The following is a 24,254-nucleotide window of genomic DNA, read 5'->3' as shown; positions in this document are numbered from 1 at the left end:
CTTCATGCACTTAATTTTCCAGTTCTTTGCAAAAGTCAAAATTATTGAACAGCCATTCATGTTTTCCTCTGACAATGGGATGAGTGTCTGTCTTGTCAATATTTCAACTTAATGAGAGTAAATGCAGACTCAAAAACAAAATGCTCCATTATTCCTGTTCTATCTGCTCCACATGTCACTTGAAAGAAAAAAAAAAAACTAATCCATAAAGTGTATAAATTTGTTAATATCTTTGAAAAATAGGATATTTTATATAAATTTCAGATTAATTTACAGAACAGGGTGTAATGGGTAACATCTACATAATACACCACAGGCCACCTAACGGTGTGTGGTAACACTAACTGATCCCTCCTTCCCCGTTCCACTCGCAAATGGCATGTGAGAAGAATGACTGTCGGTAAGCCTCTTTATTAGCTCTAATTTCCTGAAGTTTCTAATCATGGTCTTTTGCGAGATGTATGTGTGAGGAAGTCATAAACTGTCAGCTCTTCCTGAAAGGTGCTCTCTCAAAATTTCAATAGGAAACCTGTCCATGATGCACAACCCCTTTCTTATAGCATCTGCCACTGGAGTTTGTCAAGTATCTCTGTAACGCTCTCGCACCGACTAATGATCCTGCGACAAAACATCCCGCTCTTCATTGTATTTTCTGCGCATCTTGTCAGTCCTACTTAGTAAGGATCCCAGACAGATATACTACACTCAATAATTGGTTGAACAAGCACCTTGTGTACCACTTCCTTCATGGATGAGTTACATTACCTTAATATTCTTCCCATGCACTTCAGTCTGCTACCTGCTTTTCCCACTATCTGCTTTTCATTTGATTTGATTTGTTGATCCATCTTCAAGCATTTTCCATGCAACTGATATCATTTTACATACATCATATAGCTACATAGTAAGTCACACATTTATGTGGTCATTCCACTTAAGATCACTTTGGATAGTTACTCCTAGATACTTTATGGTAGATACTGTTTCCAGCAATTTGTCATAAATGTGTATTTGTGTAATAGTGGATTTCTTTCCTATGTACGTACAACACGTTATATTTGTTTACGTTTAGGGTCAACTGCCAGAGCCTGCATCATTCATCAACCCTCTGCACGTCATTCTGCACATTGATACTATCTGCTGGCATCGCTACTTTCTTATAGACAACTGCATCATCTGTGAAAAGTCTTAAGGAGCTTCTTATGCTTTCTACTGGATCATTTACATACACTGTATGCAGTAACTGTCCCATCTCACTTCCTAGGGGTAATAGCGTAGAAGGTACCTGTCAACCTGTGTAATTTGGTTCCTGGAAAAGTTAACTGTGACAATATAAAAGGCACATAGAATGTCCACTGGGAAGCAAGTGAATGTTACTCTTGTTTCCTGAAGGCATTATTTTTGGTAGTAGTTAGCAATGACTTAGCAAGTGGACAATCTCTTTGGTGGGTAGCGCACAAAGGAAATTTTAAGACAGTTACTTTTGTTGAGTTGTTGGCCATTGCAGGATTACCTGCAGGGTTATGGTTAAAATTAGATGTTGACAGTTTTGAGTATTTCTAGTATATGAAACTGATCACATTGGAAAAATATAGTCTTGTGCCAGAATGAGTACTGTTGATTTCATACTACTTTTAATAATCCTCTCTTGATGAAGATTTTCTCTACTTCCCCTATCTGGTACACTGTACAAGTTAAATTACCGGTAGCTACTCAATATTCAATATTGACAGTTGAGTCATCTCATAAAAGGTAATGACATAAAGACAATAATATGTACTGTGAAATCTAAGGAAAAAAATGCAAAAGCTATAAATTTTCTTTGCTGGACACACAATGAAAACTCAGGGGAATGAACCGGCCTTTATGGAGTGAAATGAAGGGTCATGTGACGGTATTTTTCAACCAAAGGGTCACTGACAACCAATACTGATATAAAATACAACTACCAAAACAATACAAACAGACTTCACTACCAGGAAACATCGGTTTATCAAGTGTTCCACTCAATAAACAATGACAAAGTGATCTGGTAAAAAATAAAATAAGACTCATACATTTCTGTATCTCTAGATTTCAAAATTACTGTGCGTGTTTATTTAAAAACAAACAATACTGTAATTTTATCTATAACCACAAAAATTATTTATTGCAGACACTACAATAATTCCTTCCTGACTAGCTTTGGTGATCAGACCGGTACAATAGAGTGGGGACTACCAGACAGTCTACCTTGGCCAAAGTGACATTTCATAGTGAAATAACATTTTTGGGAGGTTTCCTGTGGTAAGAGCTGGAAAAGCAAGGTACTAAGTAAGATAGTATCACAAAATACAAACAAAATTTATTTTTTCAGAAATAAAAAGAGAAAAAGGTCGGTAAATCAGTCAACTTGGTTACTACTTATGATGGAAATTTAATCAGTCAACTTGGTTACTACTTACGATGGAAATCTTTTTGTCATTTCATCACACCATACTAGAAAGCCCAGAGTTATCATCAGTGCAGCTATGATTGTCATAATACACAATATTGTACTTGTAACAACATCCACAAATGCTGATACAAATGAACTGTAAAGAGACAGACAAACACAACATTAATTTTTAAAACTAACAGTTACTGGAAGCGCGCGTGCGCGTGCCCACACACACACACACACACACACACACACACACACACACACACACACACACACACACACACACACACACACAAATAAACAAGAAGTCACAGGTTTTGTCTTTGTAGAAATAGAGTGTGGGACACACAACTGTCAAAACTATTGTCCAAGTGTAAAAATGGCACAGTTTCCACAACATAAGATGAGGTATATGAAGATGGCACCTGTTTGTTCCGACATGTCTGAAAGAACAGATACCATTGGTGATCTTGCAGCTCTTGAAGAATGAAATTACAATGAAATCCAGACCTTTAGCTACTTAAAGGTGTTAATAAATATCAACGGGGACAGTTGAAAATGTGTGCCCCAACCAGGCCTCGAACCCGGGATCTCCTGCTTACCTGGCAGATGCTCTATCCAACTGAACCACTGAGGACACAGAGGATTGTGCGACTGCAGGAACTTATCTCTGGCATGTTCCCCGTGAGACCCACATTTCCAACTTACTGTCCACACACTACATTTGTAGTGCCTGCCTACTATATTCATTCGGACACATCCGAAAGAATAGATACCATCTTCCTACAGATAAAGCTTAGCAGCCAATGATCTTCTTCAGTACAAATGCACTCACATTGGCTCAACTCCTATGGGAATTGGTAGATTGACTGCCACGAATAATGAATTAGTGGGCAGGGGCACTACAAATGTAGTGTGTGGACAATAAGTTTGAAGTGTGGGTCTCACGGGAAGCATGGTAGAGATAAGTCCCTACAGTCACACTATCTTCTGTGTCCCTGGTGGCTCAGTCTGATAAGAGTGTCTGCCATGCAAGCAGGAGATCCCGGGTTCGAGTCCCGGTCGAAGCACACATTTTCAACTGTCCTCATTAACATTTATCAATGCCCGTACGCAGCTAAAGGTCTGGATTTCATTGTAATTTCATTAAGCTGAGGTAAGTTAGTGATACAAATATCATAAGTGATAATGAGAACAAAAAAAAGTTAAATAAACTGTTTTCTGTTCCATAAAGTTCATAAATGTAAATAGTACACAGAGTGATAAAAATGACATATATAGCTATTACATGTATTTGATCACTGGAATGAAATCAAAACACATGTGCCATAGGGAAACTTCATTGTAATTAGTTTCACTTTTGAAGCAAACAATTAGACCCAATAAATGATAAAGTATTTTTTTGTGGTTTGTAAAAAAAATATGGTTTCTATAGATGCAAATTCCATGAAGTTTCAACTGTAGTGATTTCAATAGCCCAACCACTATAAACTTGTTGGAAATTAAAGTTATGGTTCCACTGGGGCTGTAAGAGTTATCAAATAAATAAAATTTATTTCTATAATGGCACAATTAGTCTGTTTCACCCTTACAGGCCATTACCAAGAAGTGGCCACATCATCATCATTTCACAATTATGGAAACAACACAGCACTTGCACAACCTTCCTATTAAAGCTGCCAAATATGTCAACTTTTATTCTCATTTATCAGGTCTCCTGAATCATACTAAAGAGAACTAGCTGTCAAACAGATACCTGACTCAACTTAAGATTTAAATATGGCAATTCCTTGCACTATTTTCTCCCATATCATACTCTTCCTTTATACCTTAATAACTATACAGGGTGACAATTATCAAACTATATGAAAAAAAACTAAATTAATCACAAACTATGGCATGCACACACTTTATTCAACATGTAAACATTGCTACATATTTGGATTTAGGTTATAACACATTTGATATGCCTGCCATCATTGGTGGTGATGTGGCGCAGACGAACAGTGAAATTCTGTGTGTCTTGCTGAAGTGTTGGAACATCAATCCTGTTGAGGACTTCCTGAATGGCTATTTTCAGCTCAGCAATGTTTTTGGATTTATTGCTGTACACCTTTTCTTTAATATAGCCTCACAAAAAGGAGTTGCATATGTTCAGATCGGAGAATATGGCAGCCAATCAACGCCCATGCCAGTGGCCCTGGGTACCCCAGAGCCAGAATGCGGTCCCCAAAGTGCTCCTCCAGGACATCAAACACTCTCCTGCTTTGATGGGGTTGAGCTCCTTCTTGCATGAACCACATCTTGTCGAAATCAGGTTCACTTTGGATAATGGGGATGAAATCGTCTTGCAAAACCTTCATGTACCTTTTGGTATTCACCATGCCATCAAGGAATATCTCACAAATTATTCCATGACTGGACACTGCACACCACACTGCCACTTGCTGAGGGAGAAGAGACATCTCGATTGCAAAATGCTGATTCTCAGCCCCCAAATGAGCCAATTTTGCTTACCGGTCGACACACCCAAATGAAAGTCACTAAACCAAACCATACAGTGCATACTAATTCCCATCATGCCCTGCAGCCAACCGTGCAGTTTGAACATCCCAACGCAAACCATTCTGAAGTTATGATTTATTTTATTTTATTTCATATAGTTCAATAACTGTCACCCAGTACATACTGTTTTCCCCACTTTTCTTGGTCAGAATAATTATGCTTTTTTACTTGACTCCCTTCAGATTCACTTCACTTTCACTGCTTAATCTCTGTAGTAATGCACATATTATAGCTATCCTTTTCTCTACTAACTTTGTTCATTTTTTTTTGCAACTTTTTCTTTTCTTTACAAAACTATGCAAGTTTGCTTGTATTTGTGTTAAGCTAATGTGTGACGGGTATCAAAGTCAATGTATAACATGGAAACAGCCCGAGATCTAAGTAGGACTGAGAGCAAATATTTGTTCATATTTATTCCACAACCATTGGTGATAACAAGATGTTACTTTATATTTTACATTTAAATTAAATGTTTGGTTTAGGATCTCACACTATTATAGAATTCTTCTACGTCATGAACACAGTGGTCGATTAGTAGGTTCTCTGCATACCTTTCAAAGGAATTGTATGGTTGGACTCTCACTGCCAGGGGTAGTTTACTACAAAGCTGTCTGCTAGTATATTTGAAAATATCATGGGACTGACTTAATCTTGTATATTCTGAAGTCTCTATTATATTTCTATTCCTTGTTCCATAATTGTGGACAGAATTTTTGCAAGTTAAGGTCTTTGGCATTTTGTTTTTAATTGAAAAAAAGGAAGATTCATGGTCAACATCCAATTTCGCAATGAGGTCATTACAGACGGAGCGCAAGCTTGGACTGGGGGAGGAAATTGGCCATGCCTTTTCAAAAGAACCATCCCGACATTTGCCTTTAAAGATTTAGGGAAATCACAGAAAATCTATATCTAAATGGCCGGGCGTGGTTTGACCCTCGTCAAACTGAATGCAAGTCCAAATGATTAATGGAAAATCTCATATAAGATGTGAAACAAATACTAACAAAGAGATAGAGGGGCTGGCCAGTACTTACCTCAGCTCAGTACAGCCGATAGATACACATAAAACAAAACTGAAAATTTACATTCCTAGCTTTCGGAACTTTGTTCCTTCATCAGGGAGGAGAGAGGGGAAAAAAGGGAAGAAGGGAAAGTGGATTCAGTTACTCACAACCCAGGTTATGAAGCAACAGGGAAAGGTAAACAGGGAGGGTAGCAAGGATGGAGGCATGGTTGTCAGAGGGAAGCCAAAGATATTCTACTGTAAGTACTGTGCCAGCTTCAAACCAAAGAGGATGCATACAGAAGTAAAGAGGTATATAGTATAAAGATAAACACAACCATGTAGGATGAAAAGATGCGTGAATGGCTAAAGAGGAAAGGGAAAGAGGAGAAGACTGAAGAGTGAATGGGATGGCGGGATGAAAGGATGTGTTGGAGTGCAAGTTCCCATCTCCGCAGTTTCGTCACCAACTGTGCTAGTTTCTTCTTCCTCCTATTATCTTGTTCCGTTTATAGTCCTCTTCTCTTTTTTATTTATTGATCTTTTTTATTTATTGATTTATTTATTCAACATTCCATAGTTTTAACGTTCGTTATTCGCTGTTTCCCAGCCAACAATCACTGCCAACAATCTCTTCCACACCTACCAGTATCATCCATTTCCGTCGATTTCTTGTTGCTGGCGATATTTTTGTGCCATTGGCTATCTTTCTCTGCCACAAGAAAATTTTTTTGGGACATTTCTGCCCCACCCGCGATCTTTTTTGCGGCACGCGCGATCGCTTTTGCGGCACGCGCGATCGCTTTTGCGGCACGCGCGATCTTTTTTCGCCACTCGCTATCTCTGTTTTTGAGCTACGTGTGTTCCTTTTCCCCTGATCTGGACATACTTGCTTGGTCTGCTCAACTTTTTCCGTATTTTTCTTATTTAGTGGTCTTCCTTTGGTATTGAACATTACCAACACAATTTCTTTCCTTCTCGTCCTTCCCTTCGTGTTTTACGCCTTCTTATGATTACTATTTCAACTTTAGTTATTTAATTTCCCTACCCACCAGTTACCCACTATGTACCCTAATCCTATACCACATTATTTACATTCATTCCGGAAACATGCATTCACCGTAGCCAAACTGCAATCCCACTTACTTTTCCTCCAGTCCTGCTTAACCTTTGGAATTACCCCTAAAGGGCTTACCTTAAAAGTTCCCATCTCCGGGTGCAATTCCTCCTTCCACCAGTCTCTCTTGGACTTCCAGAACCTTCAATCCTTATCCCTTACCCAACTTGTCCTGAATCTCTACACTACTTCATGTAACCACCACTCTCTCTTCAAAGTCCTCCACCTCTCAAACCCTTGCTTGGAGAACACACTGAGGAACATCATCCTAGAAGCCAGCTGCAAACTTGAGTTCCATGCCACACACCACCTGAAAAAACTATCCACAGTGCTAGTGCAACACCTAAGAAGTGGGGTCCCTCTCCCTATCCCTCACAAACACCAACCACAACAGAACCTTCAACAAACCCCCCCTCATAGCCAACAAACCTAGCCTAGCCACCCTACTCAATCTCCCCATCCCAGCACATACCCCACACAGACCAAATCTCAACTATAACCACAGTCAAATGCCACATATCACCAGTCCCAATTCAGTCCTAAACCTCTCATCCAGATCCCTCTCTCCTCCAGAGACATCTGTTCTATCAAAAGGCTTAACCTCTAGCCCCACACCTAAATTCAACCACACTGCCCTGGTTAAAGATCTCCTCTCATTCACCCGGAACCTCAACTGGAAATATCACTTCACTACCCAAACACAGCCCCCAAGTACTAGACCCAGTGTTGAACCCTGTCTAGAACAGTTCCGACTGCCTTCTCAAAGGGATCCTCCTCCCCTCCCCCAAAACCATCCCTTGCAGACATTTCAGGAATTCCTCACATCCAGTGTAGCCTCCCAGTCCTTCTTGAAGAACATTCCGACAACCCCCAACATCACCCCAGCTGAATCCCGTGCCATTAAGGAGCTGAAAATAGACCGCTCTATTGTCATCCTCCCGGCGGATAAAGGCTCCACAACTGTCGTACTTGACTGTGTGGAGTATGTGGCAGAAGGACTGCGTCAACTCTGACACCTCAACCTACAAAGCTGTTACCCAGGATCCCATTCCCTCCATCCAGACTGAGCTGCAAAAAATCCTAAAAATCCAAGGTCCCTCACAAGGCCTCACAATGGCTTCCATAGACTTACTCACTCCACCTGAGCCACGTACCCCTACCTTCTACCTATTACCCAAAATCCACAAAGAGAACCATCCTGGCCGTCCCGTTGTAGCAGGCTTCAAATCCCCAACCGAACGTATCTCAGCTCTGGTAGACCAGCACCTACAACCTATCACCCGCAGACTCCCATCCTACATCAAAGACACAAACCACTTCCTAGAACGCCTCAAATCCATTCCCACTCCTCTCCCACCTGAAACCTTTCTTGTCACCATAGATGCTACATCCCTTTACACAAACATCCCACATACCCATGGTCTCTCTGCCCTTGAGCACTACCTCTCCCAACGCCCACCCGAAGATCTTCCAAAAACCTCGTTCCTTATCACACTTACCAACTTCATCCTCACCCATAATTACTTCACTTTTGAAGGCCAGACCTACAAACAAATCAGGGGAACGGCCATGGGAACCAGGATGGCTCCCTCCTATGCCAACCTCTTCATGGGCCGCATGGAGGCGGCTTTCCTGAAGACCCAACAGCTGCTTCCCCTGGCCTGGTATAGATTTATAGATGACATCTTTGTGGTCTGGACTCATGGTGAAGAAACACTCCTTAATTTCCTCCATAACCTCAACTCCTTTTCGAATCTGAATTTCACCTGGTCCTTCTCCAAAACCCAAGCCACCTTCCTGGATGTTGACCTTCATCTTGTTGAAGGTCACATCCACACCTCTGTCCATATCAAACCCACTAACAAACAACAGTACCTTCACTTTGATAGCTGCCATCCTTTCCACATCAAACGCTCCCTTCCCTACAGCCTAGGTATTCGTGGCAAACGTATCTGCTCCAGTGACGAATCCCTCAACAACTACACCAATAACCTGACCAGTGCTTTCCTCTCCCGCAACTATCCTGCAGACCTTGTCCACAAACAGATTTCCCGAGCAATACATTCCTCCCCGTCCAACAACAATGTTCCTACCCCCAGACCACACAGAAGCATCCCCCTTGTCACCCAATATTATCCTGGCCTCGAAAACATCAACAAATTACTCCGCCAGGGATATGACTTTCTCAAGTCAACCCCTGAAATGAGATCATCCCTTGACAAAATTCTCCCCACACCACCCAGAGTTGCCTTTCGTCGCCCCCCTAACCTCCGTAACATCCTTGTTAAACCCTACAATATTCCCAGACTACCTTCTCTACCCAGTGGTTCCTACCCCTGTAACCGACCCCGCTGCAAAACCTGCCCCATGCATCCCCCCACAACCACCTACTCCAGCCCCGCTACTGGTAAAACATACACAATTCAAGGCAGGGCTACGTGTGAAACTACACATGTCATTTATCAACTGACATGCCTGCACTGCACAGCCTTTTACATCGGCATGACAATAACCAAACTGGCTGAGCGCATGAACGGACACAGACGAACTGTCCGCCTAGGAGATGCCCAATACCCAGTAGCGGAGCATGCCCTCCAGCATAATTCTAGGGACCTAGGAACTTGCTACACCGTATGTGCCATTTGGCTTCTCCCACCCAACACCAGTCCCTCTGAACTGCGGAGATGGGAACTTGCACTCCAACACATCCTTTCATCCCGCCATCCCCCTGGACTGAACCTACGTTAAACAACTTCACTCCCATTCACTCTTCAGTCTTCTCCTCTTTAGCCATTCACGCATCTTTTCATCCTACATAGTTGTGTTTATCTTTATACTATATACCTCTTTACTTCTGTATGCATCCTCTTTGGTTTGAAGCTGGCACAGTACTTACAGTAGAATATCTTTGGCTTCCCTCTGACAACCATGCCTCCATCCTTGCTACCCTCCCTGTTTAGCTTTCCCTGTTGCTTCATAACCTGGGTTGTGAGTAACTGAATCCACTTTCCCTTCTTCCCTTTTTTCCCCTCTCTCCTCCCTGATGAAGGAACAAAGTTCCGAAAGCTAGGAATGTAAATTTTCAGTTTTGTTTTATGTGTATCTATCGGCTGTACTGAGCTGAGGTAAGTACTGGCCAGCCCCTCTATCTCTTTGTTAGTATTTGAATGCAAGTCCAGTGTGCTAACCACCGTGCCATGTCACTTGGCATTTTATTGAGAAGAGACACGCTTTAATATAAAGTGCAGGTACAGTTAATACAATCAAATATATAAAAACAAGTAATAGATCACAGATAAATATTCCCAACATCCTGAAAAGTAACTTCCAGTAGAAAACTAAAACATGACAAGAATAACCTGTCACCACATCAGAGTAACAGAAAACCCAAGACTATCAATCCCATCGAAACAAGTAACAGAAGAGGAGCATATATAGGTTGTAAAAGAGCTGAAAGGAAGTAAGTCTGCTGGCCATGATGTAATGACAAACTATCTAATCAAGCAGGTGACGTTATTGGACAATGTTATTCTGAGAGACTGTTTTTCCGTATCAGCTTCAATTAATCAATGTAATGTCTGTGTGCAAAAAAGAAAATAATAACTACACTAATAATTATAGACCAATATCTACTATCAGGTTTTTGGAAAATATTGGGTCATTCCACGTCAATTCAAGCAATTTGAGAAAATGTTCCAGCTGATAGTCTCAGATTTGGCTGAAATTTGGCACACCAATGCTACCAAGTCTGGAACACTCATGTACAAAATTTTAAGTTCCCCTGTCAATTAGTTCCAGAATTATGGCTTGTGAAAAAAGGTGGCGTGACCTTGAAATTGCAACCCACATCTGGCAATATATCTTCAGACCCAACTTCAGGTCTTAATAACTTTGAAACTATTCCACACAGTCCAGTGAAATTTTTACAACCCAGTAACATCCATTTAGAGAACACACACTATGAATCAAAACACCAACAACTTATTTCTGAGGGAAAATAAAAAATTCCAAAATGTGATTAAAAAAATGTAATACGTTAAAAGGTACATATGGTAGGTGCCCTCTATGCCAAATTTAATTCACTCAAAAAGGGTATAAATTTTTTGTGGTAAGCTTAATGTGGCCTAAACACACACAAAACTCATCATGCCCATATCAGTCACAAAAACTGAGTTACATGCACACGAAAATACAAAAATTTGAAAAATTACCTGAAAAACACCGATTTTCTAAGTGTGGTAGCTCAAAAGGAAGAAGTGATATCCAAGCCAAATTTCAAACACTGCATAAGTAGACCATAATATAATATGTGGCAAAATTTCAACTTGTTCTTGCAAGGTATTTGTGTACAATAAAAGTTGACAGAGATGTATTTGGTTACACTTCTTTTAACACGATTTAGCAAGTGATAGTGATTATGCAGACAGCTTGTTTCAGATAAAGCTGCAGCAATTGTTGGGAACCATTACACAACAGAAAGTTAAACAATGGCAGTTTTCAGGAACAGAATGAGTCATTGTTAGGCAGGAACAACAAAGGAAACAAGCAAAAATTACAGGTTACTCATGTTTTTAAGATTCTAGTTCAGACTGGTCAGTATTGTTGTGGAAAGTCAGTATGGAGGCAGAAGAGTGTACTAGTGGTGCTTTTGTTCAAACAACTTGCAGTATTGGTAGAACACAAGCATCTGAATGTCATAAAACAACATATGGAACAAAATGTGGCATTCGCTTCGTACTGTATTATCTGGATGAATCGGACCAAGATTTGTTGCTATGGAGATCCAGGATACACCCTATGGGCAAAAGAAGTACAGTTCCAGGAAACTTTAGTGTTTGTTATCATCATATGAAAGTTTTTCTGGATAAGTCTTCTTTCCTACACAGAAGTTATTTTGATCCATTTTGGATTCATAAGAAGACAGTGAAGCGCAGCCTCAAAGAACTTGATATAAAATCAGTATTGAAAGTGAATCAGTGCATGGGACTTAACATGAAACTAGGGCAAAAGCTATGTTCCAGGTGTGTTACACTGCTAAAAAATGAAGAATATTCTGATAATTTACATGACAGTGACTAAGAGTATCAGCCACCTACAACCACAGTGGACGAGCAATTAAATACTTCAGTGACTGCTCTTGGTTTGTCTCCCATGAAGACACACAAAGTTGGGAAAAGAGACAGGCCCAGCTATGGCAGAAGAAAACCACAAGAAGCCCAAATGGAATTAAAACACAAATTAGCTGCCACACTAATGGTGGAAGAGGAAGAACTATCAGCTCCAAAGGAACAGAAATCATGCCAGAAATGCTCTGATTTGGACAAAATTGTGCATGATTTGAAAGAAAAATGTTCCATATCCACATGCCAGAAAAAAGGTAGCTATTCTTACCCTCGCACCTTCCAGCTGGTCTATTGACTACTGCAAAGGAATTCAATGTTTCTACATATATGGTAAAGCAAGCTAGGAAAATAAAAGGAACCCAAAGAGTGCTTCCACAACTTCAGCAGGTTCAGAGTGAGCAATTGAGTTCAGAAATAAAGGTGCTAGTGTTGGAGTTTTATGAAAATAATGACTACAGCCGAATAATGCCCAAAAAAAAAAAAAAAAAAAGACTATGTAACGGTGAAAATGGGAAATGTACGTGTACAGATGCAAAAAAGACTGTTGCTATTCATCATATCAGAACTATATGTAGAATTCAAGGAAAAGTATTCTAATACCGAAGTAGGTTTATCACCTTTTTTCAATCTTCAGCCAAAATGTGTTGTGCCTGTAAGTGCAAGGGGCACACACAATGTTTGTGTATGTGAGACCCATCAAAATTTTCTCCCGGCATATTTGATAATTAAAATATCCACGGGTGAACTGCCGGTCTACAGTGTCCAATGGGCCCGTTGGACACTGTAGACCGGCAGTTCATCCGTGGATATTTTGATTCTGGTCTGGATTACAAAGGTGCAATGAAGCTGCTAGTGTGTGACATCAGTTCCTACCATTGCATGATACACAGGTGTGAAAAGTGTCCTGGTAAGGCAAATCTTACAGAACACATGAATAACAAACTGTATGGTGAACTCCTTATGCATGACGATGAACTTGTTTCTTATAAGCAATGGACACACATGGATCGCACAAGTCTTGAAACAAAGCAAGGTACAGTAGAAGATTTTGTTGAAATCTGCTGTCAAAAACAGACAAACTGACCACACACAGCTTCACAGCAACAGCACAGTCAGCTCATCTCCAGTTTTGTAAGGATAATTTGAAACAAGATGAAATTATATTAATATTAGGCTTTTCTGAAAATTATGCATTTATAGTTCAAGATGCCATCCAAGGATATCAATGGGACAACAGTCAAGCAACTCTGCAGCCATTTGCGATTTACTATACAGGTGAATTGGGTGATGTGTCTGTCATGAACCTCTGCATTTTTAGAGACTGTTTAATTCACGATGCCACTGCAGTTCATGTCTACATTCGCACTGTCATGGCATATGTGAAAAAACAAGCTGCCTCTCATACATTTTGCAAAATATTTCAGTGATGGGGCAGCTAGTCAGTACAAAAATTGTAAAAATATCAAAAATGTATGCATCATTACCATGATTTTCAGATTCACGCAGATTGGAATTTTTTCGCAACAAGTCATGGTAAAAATGTATGTTATGGTATTGGTGTTACCATTAAGCGCATGGCATCACAAGATAGTTTGCAGCACCCTACAGAAGGTCACATTCTAACACCTCTTCAATTATTTACCTGGTTACAGAAAAATATCGCTGGCATACAATCATTCTATGTTTTGAAAGATGAGGTGAAATAAGTCGAAGAGTTGCTAAAAAGCAGACTAGAACACATTAAAACTATTGCAGGCGCAAGGAGCCATCATCCCTTCTCTCCAGCAGACTCTAACAATGAGCAGATGAGCAGACTGTTCAGTTATAACTATAGGTTCATGCACAACGTGTGTCTTCACAGTGTGTCTGACTCAGGATTCAGAAGCAAAAGTAGCAACATAGAACCAGGTTGCTACGTTATTGCTGTTTATGATGACAAATGGTACTTAGGATGTGTTGCAGAGTACTGTGAAGCAGAAGGTGATGTATTTGTGAACTTCATGGCACCAGCAGGACCAGCAAGATCATTTCATTGGCCACGTTTGGCAGACAGGTGTTGGATGCCTTTTGAGTATATTCTTATGACAGTTCCAGTTCCTACCACAGTATCAGGAAGACAGTACAATTTGCCACTCAATGTACAGAGTACAGTAGCTAAAGTGTGGGAGAACTTCTGTTCGAAGCACAATCAACTGGTTTTTAGCAGTTAAGGTGCAGTAAACATTAATTATAGCTTGTGTTAATTTGTCTATATGTTGTTACTTAGTGATTAAACAGTTGTGGGAGAGGATAAGAAGAGGCAGAACAGTTTACGATATGGTTTTACAAAACTGTTGTGGAACAATGGCCACATCACCGAATACATCTGTCAACTTCAATTGCACACAAATGTCTTGCAATAACATGCTGAAATTTTGTGATATGTATCATTATGGTCTACTTATGCAGTGTGTGAAATTTGGCTTGGATACCGCTTGTCCCTTTTGTGCTACCACACTTCGAAAATCGATATTTTCCAGGTAATTTTTCAAATTTTTGTATTTTTTTGTGCATGTAACTCGGTTTCTGTGACTGATATGGGCATGATGAGTTTTGTGTGTGTTTAGGCCACATTAAGTTTACCACAAAAAAAATTTATACCCTTTTTGAGTGAATTAAATTTGACATAGAGGGCACCTACAATATGTACCTTTTAACGTATTACATTTTTTTAATCACATTTTGGAATTTTTTATTTTCCCTCAGAAATAAGTTGTTGGTGTTTTGATTCATAGAGTGTGTTCTCTAAATGGATGTTACTGGGTTGTAAACGTTTCACTGGACTGTGTGGAATAGTTTCAAAGTTATTAAGACCTGAAGTTGGGTCTGAAGATAGATTGCCAGAAGCGGGTCGCAATTTCTGGGTCACACCACCATCTTTCACAAGTCATAATTCTGGAACTAATTGGCAGGGGAAACTAATACTTTGTACATGAGTGTTCCATACATGGTAGAATTAGTGTACTGAATTTCAGTCAAATTTGAGACTATGAGCTGGAGCCCCTGGTTGAACTGACATGGAATGACCCTATTAGAAATGATCATCCTCAACAGGCTAATTGGGTCTTAGAAAACAATGTAATAACTCCACCACAACATGGACACCAAAAAGGGAAATCAAAAGACAACAATTGAAGGTTTAACTGGATTGATTGAGCAGCCTTTGGATAAAAAAAAAAACAGTATCTGAAGTTTTCCTCAATTTATCCAAGGCATTTGAATAATTTATCACATAGTCTTGCTGGAGAAACTAGGGATGATGGTATTTGTTGGTATGTAGTGGTCTGAATCTGTATCTCAGCAATGGCAGATAAAATTTAGGTTAACTGAATCCTCTGATACTGCTCTGTCAACTCTGAACCAAAACGTGACATTTCAGTCTGAACTAGACCTCAGGCTGCCCTACAAATCACACTGTCACCACAACCTATACACCAAAAAGTAATTTAGATGCAAAAGAAAGACTGCCAATGTACTGTTCTCTCTTTTATTGTGCACACATGACATTACATGACGTAATATCATTCATGTGCCATAATACCATCATCTTCGCAGGAACTATATGGACAAAGGAGGAGTAGCTGTATATGTAAAAAACAACGTCTTGTTCACGGCAATAGATGTACAAAGATTCTGATTTGAGCTACATTTTGAAGTATGTGCTATAGAGGTGCCAGACACTGTCTCCAGATTAACAGTTGTGGCAGTTTACAGGGCACCATCTGATAATTTTAAAGTGTTTGTTAAACAATTAGATACTCTTTTGTTGTACTTAAGTAGAAAAAATATGGGCATGGTAGTTGTTGGGGATTTTAACATAGATTTCTTGGTTAATTCTCCCTGCAAGGTGGAGTTTGAAAATCTCATGGGCACGTACAACCTTGTTACCGTGGTTAGCTCGCCCACCAGAACCACAACCTCTTCCAGTACTCTCATTCATGACGTTTTTGTTGATCAGAGTAAAGTCAACCATATTAATATTGAAATGGTTATAAATGGTCTGTCTGACCATGACGGACAACGAGTTACTTTCAACAACTTGGGAATTCCTCTGAGTGACACCTCACTTAGATGGAAAACAGTAAGGAAAATAAGTGAGGAAGCTATTCAAACGTTCAGATCATGTCTTCAGCATACTGACTGGACACCTGTTTATCTAGCAGAAACTGCTAATTCAAAATACAATTTATTCACAAATGAGATAGCAGGTACCTTTGAAAGTGTATTTCCAAAGAAGTCATACAGAGTCCAACCTGCTAGGTCTGCAAAAAAACCATGGCTCACTAAGGGCATCATAGCTTCCTGTCAGAGAAAAAGACAACTCTACATAGCATCAAAGAATTCTAACAACCCTGCTCAGCTAAAACATTATAAACTCTACTGTAAAATTCTTGCCAAAGTAATCAAAAACTCTAAAAGTATGTGTATAGCATCTGAAATTACTAATTCTGAAAATAAAATTAAAACAATCTGGAATGTGATAAAGAGAGAAACAGGGACTGTAAACTACACCAAAGACAAAAATATTGTTTTAATTGTTGACAACTCAGAGATAACTAATAGTGAGGAAATTGCTGAAATCTTTAAACAACATTTTTTAACTGTCCCAACACAGATAGGTTGCCATGGTTCTGTAGATAAAGCTGCCTGTATAATGAAAAATAATTTTCCAGAACCTTTCAGTCAAATAAGTGTGCTTCCCATTACTGCCAATGAAATAAAAAAAATCATACAGTCTTTGAAAAATAAACATTCTGCTGGTATCGACGATATTTCAAGCAAGCTGTTGAAGGCTTTATGTAGTGAAGTGGCCGAAGTTTTGTCTCACATCTGCAACACATCCATGCAACAAGGAGTGTTTCCAGACAGAATGAAATACTCTGTTGTCAGGCCCCTGTACAAAGCAGGGGATGCTACAAATGTGTCAAACTATCGCCCTATCTCTCTATTAACAACATTTTCAAAAGTCCTGGAAAAAGCTCTGTACAACAGGATTGTGGCACAGCTTGGTGCCCTGAACATCATTAACAGTCAGCAGTTTGGTTTTCAAAAGGGAGTTTCAATAGATAACGCAATTTTCTCATTCACAAATGATGTTCTAGAGTCTATAAACAGCAAGAGGCTGCCAATTGGTGTCTTACGCGACCTATCAAAGGCGTTCGACTGTGTAGATCACCAGATACTCTTCAAGAAGGCCTGTCATTATGGAATTACAGGACCTGTAGGGAAGTGGTTAAAATCATACCTCGAAAATAGGAAGCAGAAGATTATTCTAGATGTTTCAGATAGTGTATCACAATATATAGTGGACTGAGTGGGGAATTGTGCAGCATGGAGTGCCACAGGGATCAGTGCTTGGGCCCTTGCTGTTCCTCATATATGTTAATGACCTGCCTTTATCCATCAATAAGCAGTGTAAATTTACAATGTTCGCTGATGATACGAGCATTGTGGTGGATAATGTGTCAACTACTGACTTAGAATCCGAGGTCAATGATATCCTTAAAGAAGTTCTGGGTTGGTTTAGTATTAACTCCCTTTCAATAAACCTGAAAAAAACCAATTTTATCCAGTTCCAGACAACCCACAAAAACCCAAAAGAAATAGTTATCACACAGAATGATCAGATGATAAAGCAAGTGTACTTCCTAGGCGTATATGTGGACAGTAGGCTGAACTGGGAACATCACGTTCTACAAACACTAAAACGGCTGACGTCGGCAACATTTGCTTTACCAATTTTGTCACGCTTCAATGACATTACCATCTCAAAGTCAGCTTACTTTGGCTATTTTCATTCAGTCATGTGTTATGGCATCATCTTCTGGGGCAATACACCTGCCACAAAGAAAACCCTCACAGCACAAAAAAGAGCAATAAGAATCATTTGTGGTGTACCCCCACGAACCTCATGTCGAAATCTTTTTAAACGACTTGAAATACTGACAGCAACATCTCAGTACACATATTCACTGATGTGCTTCATAATAAATAACCCCACTCTGTATGAAAGGAATTGCCTACATCATGAACATAACACCAGAAGAAAAGAGGATTTCCACTGTGAGTTAAAGAACTTGACACTTATTCAGAAAGGGGTAAAGTACGCTGGAACGAAAATTTTCAATTCCCTACCCAACAGTATCAAAAGTATAAGGAGTAGTACATCAGTATTTAAACGTAGCTTGAAAAATTATTTACTTGAGACCTCACTTTATTCACTAGAGGAAGTCTTTCAGAGAAATAAGTAAAACCCAGATTGGAAAGATGTTTTTAAATTTTTTGACACTGTTTACTGTTAAACTAATGTAATAATGCCCTAATGTAAAAATTCCTATTTTTCTCATTTCCATTTTTGGGTCACTTTTAAACCCAAAGTGGGAAGTTTTGATTACTGTTCAAGGTTAAAATAAATGCAATAATGCCCTAAATATGAAACTGCTATCTTTACATTTATGTTGACTAGTTTTTAAGCTAATAAGTATGACTTCTGTGCACTGTTATTAATACTATAACAATGTCTTTATTCTATGTATTTTATTATGTATATTGGCACGTTCCACATCTGAGTGACTTGCTCACATGTACAGATCTATGGAACAAGTATATAAATAAATAAATCTATCTCACAGGTCTGGTATCTGTATCTGTAGACTCTACTGATCTTCATATATCATCATATTTTTAAATTCTATAGTAATTATCAGACCTTACTATGAATTTGTGCTGGAAAATGTTTTCTACATACTTCTCTATATACTGTGTTGGCTATCATACATATAGCCAAACCTGGAAGCAAGATTACTTTGCTGGCATATGTACAAAATGTAATTTACATGACCAAGAGCACCACAATTTGATTTATATATATTTTATAGTTTCATTAATGCCCCATCTAAATAATGTACATTTGTCAGGTGCTTTGAAAACATCTCTATGCGCCTATTCTTTGCTGATCAAATTGTGTAGTTATTTGAGACTATTTTCACATCAGACTCTTTCAGAAGAAGATTATTCTTGATTTTCTGAAACTGTTTCAGAAAATACTGAAGCAAGTAATCCAGAAATCTAAGCAACTTTATTATGAGAAAATGATAATTACATCAGGCAACAAAATAAAAATTTTATTGAATTTAGTGAAGACAGGGACAGGTGTGGCCAAAAGCAAAGAGCAATAGATAGCTCTAAAAATAAATGAGGCACTGATAACAAGTGCATGTAGTGTTGCAAACCTCTTACCCAAGTACTTTGTTTCTCTTACTGACAGATTGGGGATATCAGGTTCAGTAAACAGGGCAATGGAGTTGAGACCAGTCTTTACAAATAACGTCAGTAAAATGGAAGTGACACTCACGTCTCCCAGAGAAGCAGAATCCATCATAAAATCCTTAAAATCTATTAAGTATTCTAGTGGTTATGATAACATGTCAATAAAATTAATCAAAGAATGCTTATGTGAGTTGAGTTCTATCTTAAGTTATTTGTGTAATCAATCTCTTATCAGCAGAACATTTCCAGCCTGTCTAAAATATGCTGAAGTTGAGCATTTTTACAGGATGGGGGATAACGAGATACCATCAAACTATCGACCAATTTCACTTTTGCTGGCTTTTTCAAAAATATTTGAAAAGGTTGTGTTCAAGTGACTCCTTAAGCATGTGACTGCATATAATATATTGTCCAAGTCACAGTTTGGTTTCCCTAAGGCTTCCAATATAGAGAAAACTATTTATATGTACAGTGAGAACATATTTAATTCATTAGATAACAAATTAGAGGCTGCTAGCATTTTCTGTGACCTGTCAAAAGCCTCTGACTGTGTGAATCACAGCATTCTCTTAAGTAAATTAGAATGTTATGGTGTCACCGGCAGTGCTGCAAAATGGTTTGAGTCTTACCTAACAGTAAGCAGTCACACTTCTGATTGTGAATTAATTACATGTGGTGTTCCTCAAGGTTCCACCTTGAGTCTATTGCTTTTTTCTTCAGTGCATTGGTGACCTCTTGAATGTTACATTTCCACATGCTAAGTTTGATTTGTTCACAGATGGTACAAACATTGCAATAAGTAACAAGTCAAGTACAGATTTAGAAATGGTTGCTCATCAAATTTTCACTGTTGTTAAGGAATGGTTTGAATCTAATTTACTATCATTAAACTTTGTAAAGATCCACTATATGCAGATTGAAGAGGTTGACAGTAATAAATTTCTGGGATTACAACATGCTAATAAACTCATTTGGAAAGGGCATCATATTACGGCGTAACTCATTAAACCGAGCAAACGTTTTTAGTGTGCAACAGCTTGTAATAGGAATCATTTGTTGCGTAAATTCACAAATACCATTTAGAAACCTGTTCAAGGAACTTGGTATTCTCACCACTGCTCCTCAGTAAATTTGTTCTTCAACGAAATTTGTTGCAAGTTATATATCTCATTTCCAACCAATAACTCAATATATAGTATTGATACTAGGAATAAGAACAATCTACATGAGGACCTAAAGTCACTTACCTTGGCCCAAAGAGGGGACCAATATTCAGGAACACACATTTTCAATAAATTGGCAGCAATCATTAAAAACTTGGTTTTAGATAATGCACAGTTTAAACAGAGTTTGAAAGTTTACAATGGGCCACTCAGGTGCAGATGTTGGCAGCACCTATGCACGTACGATTAACAGCAAATGTGTAATTACTTTTGACAGTAAAAACAGGTAATTATCTTCACTCATCCACCTCCCCAGCCACATGTTTTAATATTAAAAAATCATATGAAACATTGATTCACAATTTAACTGGTTCACCATCTTAAGATTTCCCTGGGAGCTTTTGTAGTTTTACCAACTTTTTGATAGCCAGCTCCCCCTACTCTACTGATGAATGTCTTAACACGGACTGTTAAACCAGCTTAATAAAAATGTCGTAGATTTCAGTTCTGACAGCACTTGGTTACAACAATCATTATTTTATGAATGATAAATTTATTAAAAGAGCATAACTATGTTTCATTCCGGCACTGTATTAATTCTGTAAATATTAGCAGCTTCAGATAACTGTAGTGTATTCACCTATTTTGACAATCTCCTGGCAAGTGATCAGGGTAGTGTTGTTATATTCAAATGTTTTATGTTTTTTATGTTATACTTTCTGACTTGTTCCACGCCCACAAGAATTATCTCGTTTTTGAGTCTATGGAAGGAAAATTGAATCGAATATAATCTAATCTAGGGTGCCCTACAACGGGCAATTGTAATTTCCTTCCGCAAATAAAATGAGCAGTTTCTGCACAATGACATTGGCATCTATGAAAATTAATGAACTATTTTCCCTATTTCTTCATTTTGTGTCGAGCTACTTCCTCATTATTTGATCAACTGTGATGATCAAGTTCTTAGTGTTCTTTACCTCTTACTCAAGTGGTACAAGTGTGAGTTTCACGTGTATATTGGCAGTAAAATAAACGTTAAATTTCGTACAGCTTACCTGTCGATTCCCTTGTACATGAACATCGACAGCCGATAAATCTGAATAGCTGAAGTCACAAACAGCGTCACACCAACGAAAATGCCGTAATTACAATATGCCTGCGAGGCCCAATCTACACTGAACTGTCCGTCGTCCTCTTGCCAAATCCCAGTGGAAAACAACAGGCAATGCCCTCTAAACAAATCAAAAACAAAAAAATAGTATATTTCCTTTTACATGGGTATTCCAACAGGAAAAGACAAATGCAATATGTACCTAAATTCATCCTGGTGCATGCTCAACGGCACAGTCATACACACTGACAGTATTAAAGCGATTACATAGCCAGCAATCTGACTAAGTAATGTGAGGTTTGACAATGCCATGGCAAAATAAAAAGGCTACCAATGGTGTGTTCTTCACTGTATCATTCAAATACGGCCTCTGTGTTCAGTAATGCTAATGATGAAGTATCCAACAAGCGCCAAGTTATTAAACAGAGACTGGGGTATTCTCAGAAACCAGCACGCAATGAAAGCAATTGAGATTCATTGCCGCAATTTCCTACATCACGCAACAACTGTCATTCGGTTTGTTTTTGTTTACAACTCAATCAGTGCCTTTTGCTTGCATTGCTGCACGGTGTACCAACATTTGACATTAACACTCCCCGTCGTGTAGGCTTAAGTCGAAAACCACCTTAATGTTTCTGTGGCTCAAATATAGCTACAAATTTTAAACTGTATAAATCTGCCTCGGAATCTTCTAACGAGCAATCGTGATTTTAAATAGTTTAGGTGTTTATACTGGCGCATTACAAAAATATGAAGTCCAGCGATACACATCATTATAAACATCTCTCCTGAAGGCGTCATTTTTGATACGGTTTGTTGTGTTACAGTGGCAAAAGTGCGATGTCAGTCACTACGTTTACATGTGACACATCTTCCGAAAGACGAAAACAAAATTTCGGAACCCGGTTTTCGCTGTTGCGTTTAATACATGTGAAGGCCTGAAGCGGATTTCCTATTCCAGCTAAATATGGAGCCCGAAAAACAGCAGTCACAGTTTGTGATTTAGTCATCGCAATCGATATTTATTTTCAATTAGACGAGGAGTAAACAGCTCCAGTCTAATATTTCTTCTTATCCTTCAGTGTGCGAAACGGCATTCCGTCCATATAAGCAGAAAATTTATTAAACCAGTCAGTCCAATCAAGTTTCAAAACCAGTCGCGTTTACATAGGAGCGAAAACCAGAAGCGGATTTCCAAAATCGACTTTGAAATGTTTACCTGACCACCGAGAAGAGGCATTGGGGAATGGGTTTACTAAATTCGGTTTTGGGAGCCCCATGTAAACACGATGTCAGAGGAACAAAATGGGACAGAATAGACAGTCAAAACATTCCAATGCATTTCAAATCGTGTCTTTCACACAGACCCTCACCGGAAGTGCGGGGGGGGGGGGGGGATGGACGTCAGTGATAATATTTCTCCGGAAGAAAGGTTTAAATGTAAAACCGGGTTCAGACACGCATATAATGTGGCGCCATAGTCAATGGCCTGCTGTGGTGGCATAGTGAGCTACTGTTCACACAGTGCGCCATAGATTCTGTGTAGTTGCACAGCTTTCAGTATGGCGTCAACTGAAATTATATGGGCGGGTATGAATGTTATGGTGCAGGTTATGGGCTTAAATACAAGGAATACGAAACCCAAATGTCCGATCCGAAAATAAATATCGCACAGGGATAAATCAAGGGAAATAAATACATTTATAAAAGTAATAACACTCAGACATGAAAATGTTGTCTGCAGTGGCAAAATAACCAACAGCTGCCACGTAAATATCATCTGCAGACACGCCATTTTTCCAAGAATCTTACTGTATTCATTGATACAGGAATTTTGGATAATTAAGTCTTAGTTTAACAGCTGCTACATCACACTCTGGAGATATATCGTGCATATAATCCACAATTTATACAATGCTTGGGGTGACAAATTACGAAGTTGATACGACTTGCTTTTTTGGTTACATATATGAAGTTTGTTTATTTATTCCTTCGTGAGATATGTAAAAGGTTTACACACACACATACACACACACACACTGCTGCGGAAAATCAAAGGTAGAGTGCTGTTGTTGTAGTTTTAGAAGCCGAAATTGAATGGAAGATGAAGTAAAGCAGCAGTTACTGCACGATAAATGCGACGGAATGCTCGTGTTTCGGAATATTGCCACCAGGGAGCAGTGGTCCTAGGAAAGTGTCACAAGGAAGTGGAACGAAGCTAAACTTTTTGTGGCGTGGCAAAAGTTGCGTCTCTCATGTTGTGCCACTAAAAACTGGGAGCACGGTGTTGGCATCTACTATCATCGGGAATTAACATATATTCGCCACGCTCAGTCATGTTATGGGTTATGGTAATGAATTTACTGCTTTCGCGGCTCTTAGTCTTTATTTTTATTATTTTGCTTTGTTTTTGCGACACCATGCAATTTTTCCATGGCGACA

At 39.0% G+C, this 24,254-nt stretch overlaps 1 protein-coding gene across 1 annotated transcript in view; it reads right to left on the bottom strand.

Annotated features, from left to right (window-relative positions):
• The window catches only part of LOC124612833 (transmembrane protein 179), a 57,768-nt gene extending 35,389 nt beyond the window's left edge, over positions 1-22,379 (bottom strand). Inside the window, exons 1-3 of the mRNA XM_047141260.1 lie at positions 22,015-22,379; positions 21,757-21,933; positions 2,445-2,573 (exon numbers count right to left, since the gene is read on the bottom strand). Coding sequence (XP_046997216.1) covers positions 2,445-2,573; positions 21,757-21,933; positions 22,015-22,124 — 416 coding nt within the window. The 5' untranslated portion in view covers positions 22,125-22,379. The remainder of the gene's footprint in view (positions 1-2,444; positions 2,574-21,756; positions 21,934-22,014) is intronic.
• Between the last annotated feature and the right edge of the window lie 1,875 nt (positions 22,380-24,254).

The sequence above is a fragment of the Schistocerca americana genome, chromosome 4 (genome assembly GCF_021461395.2).
Source record: "Schistocerca americana isolate TAMUIC-IGC-003095 chromosome 4, iqSchAmer2.1, whole genome shotgun sequence".
Classification (NCBI taxonomy): domain Eukaryota; kingdom Metazoa; phylum Arthropoda; class Insecta; order Orthoptera; family Acrididae; genus Schistocerca; species Schistocerca americana.
The sequence above is the reverse complement of the archived record's forward strand: the minus strand, read 5'-3'. Positions and strand labels throughout refer to the sequence as shown.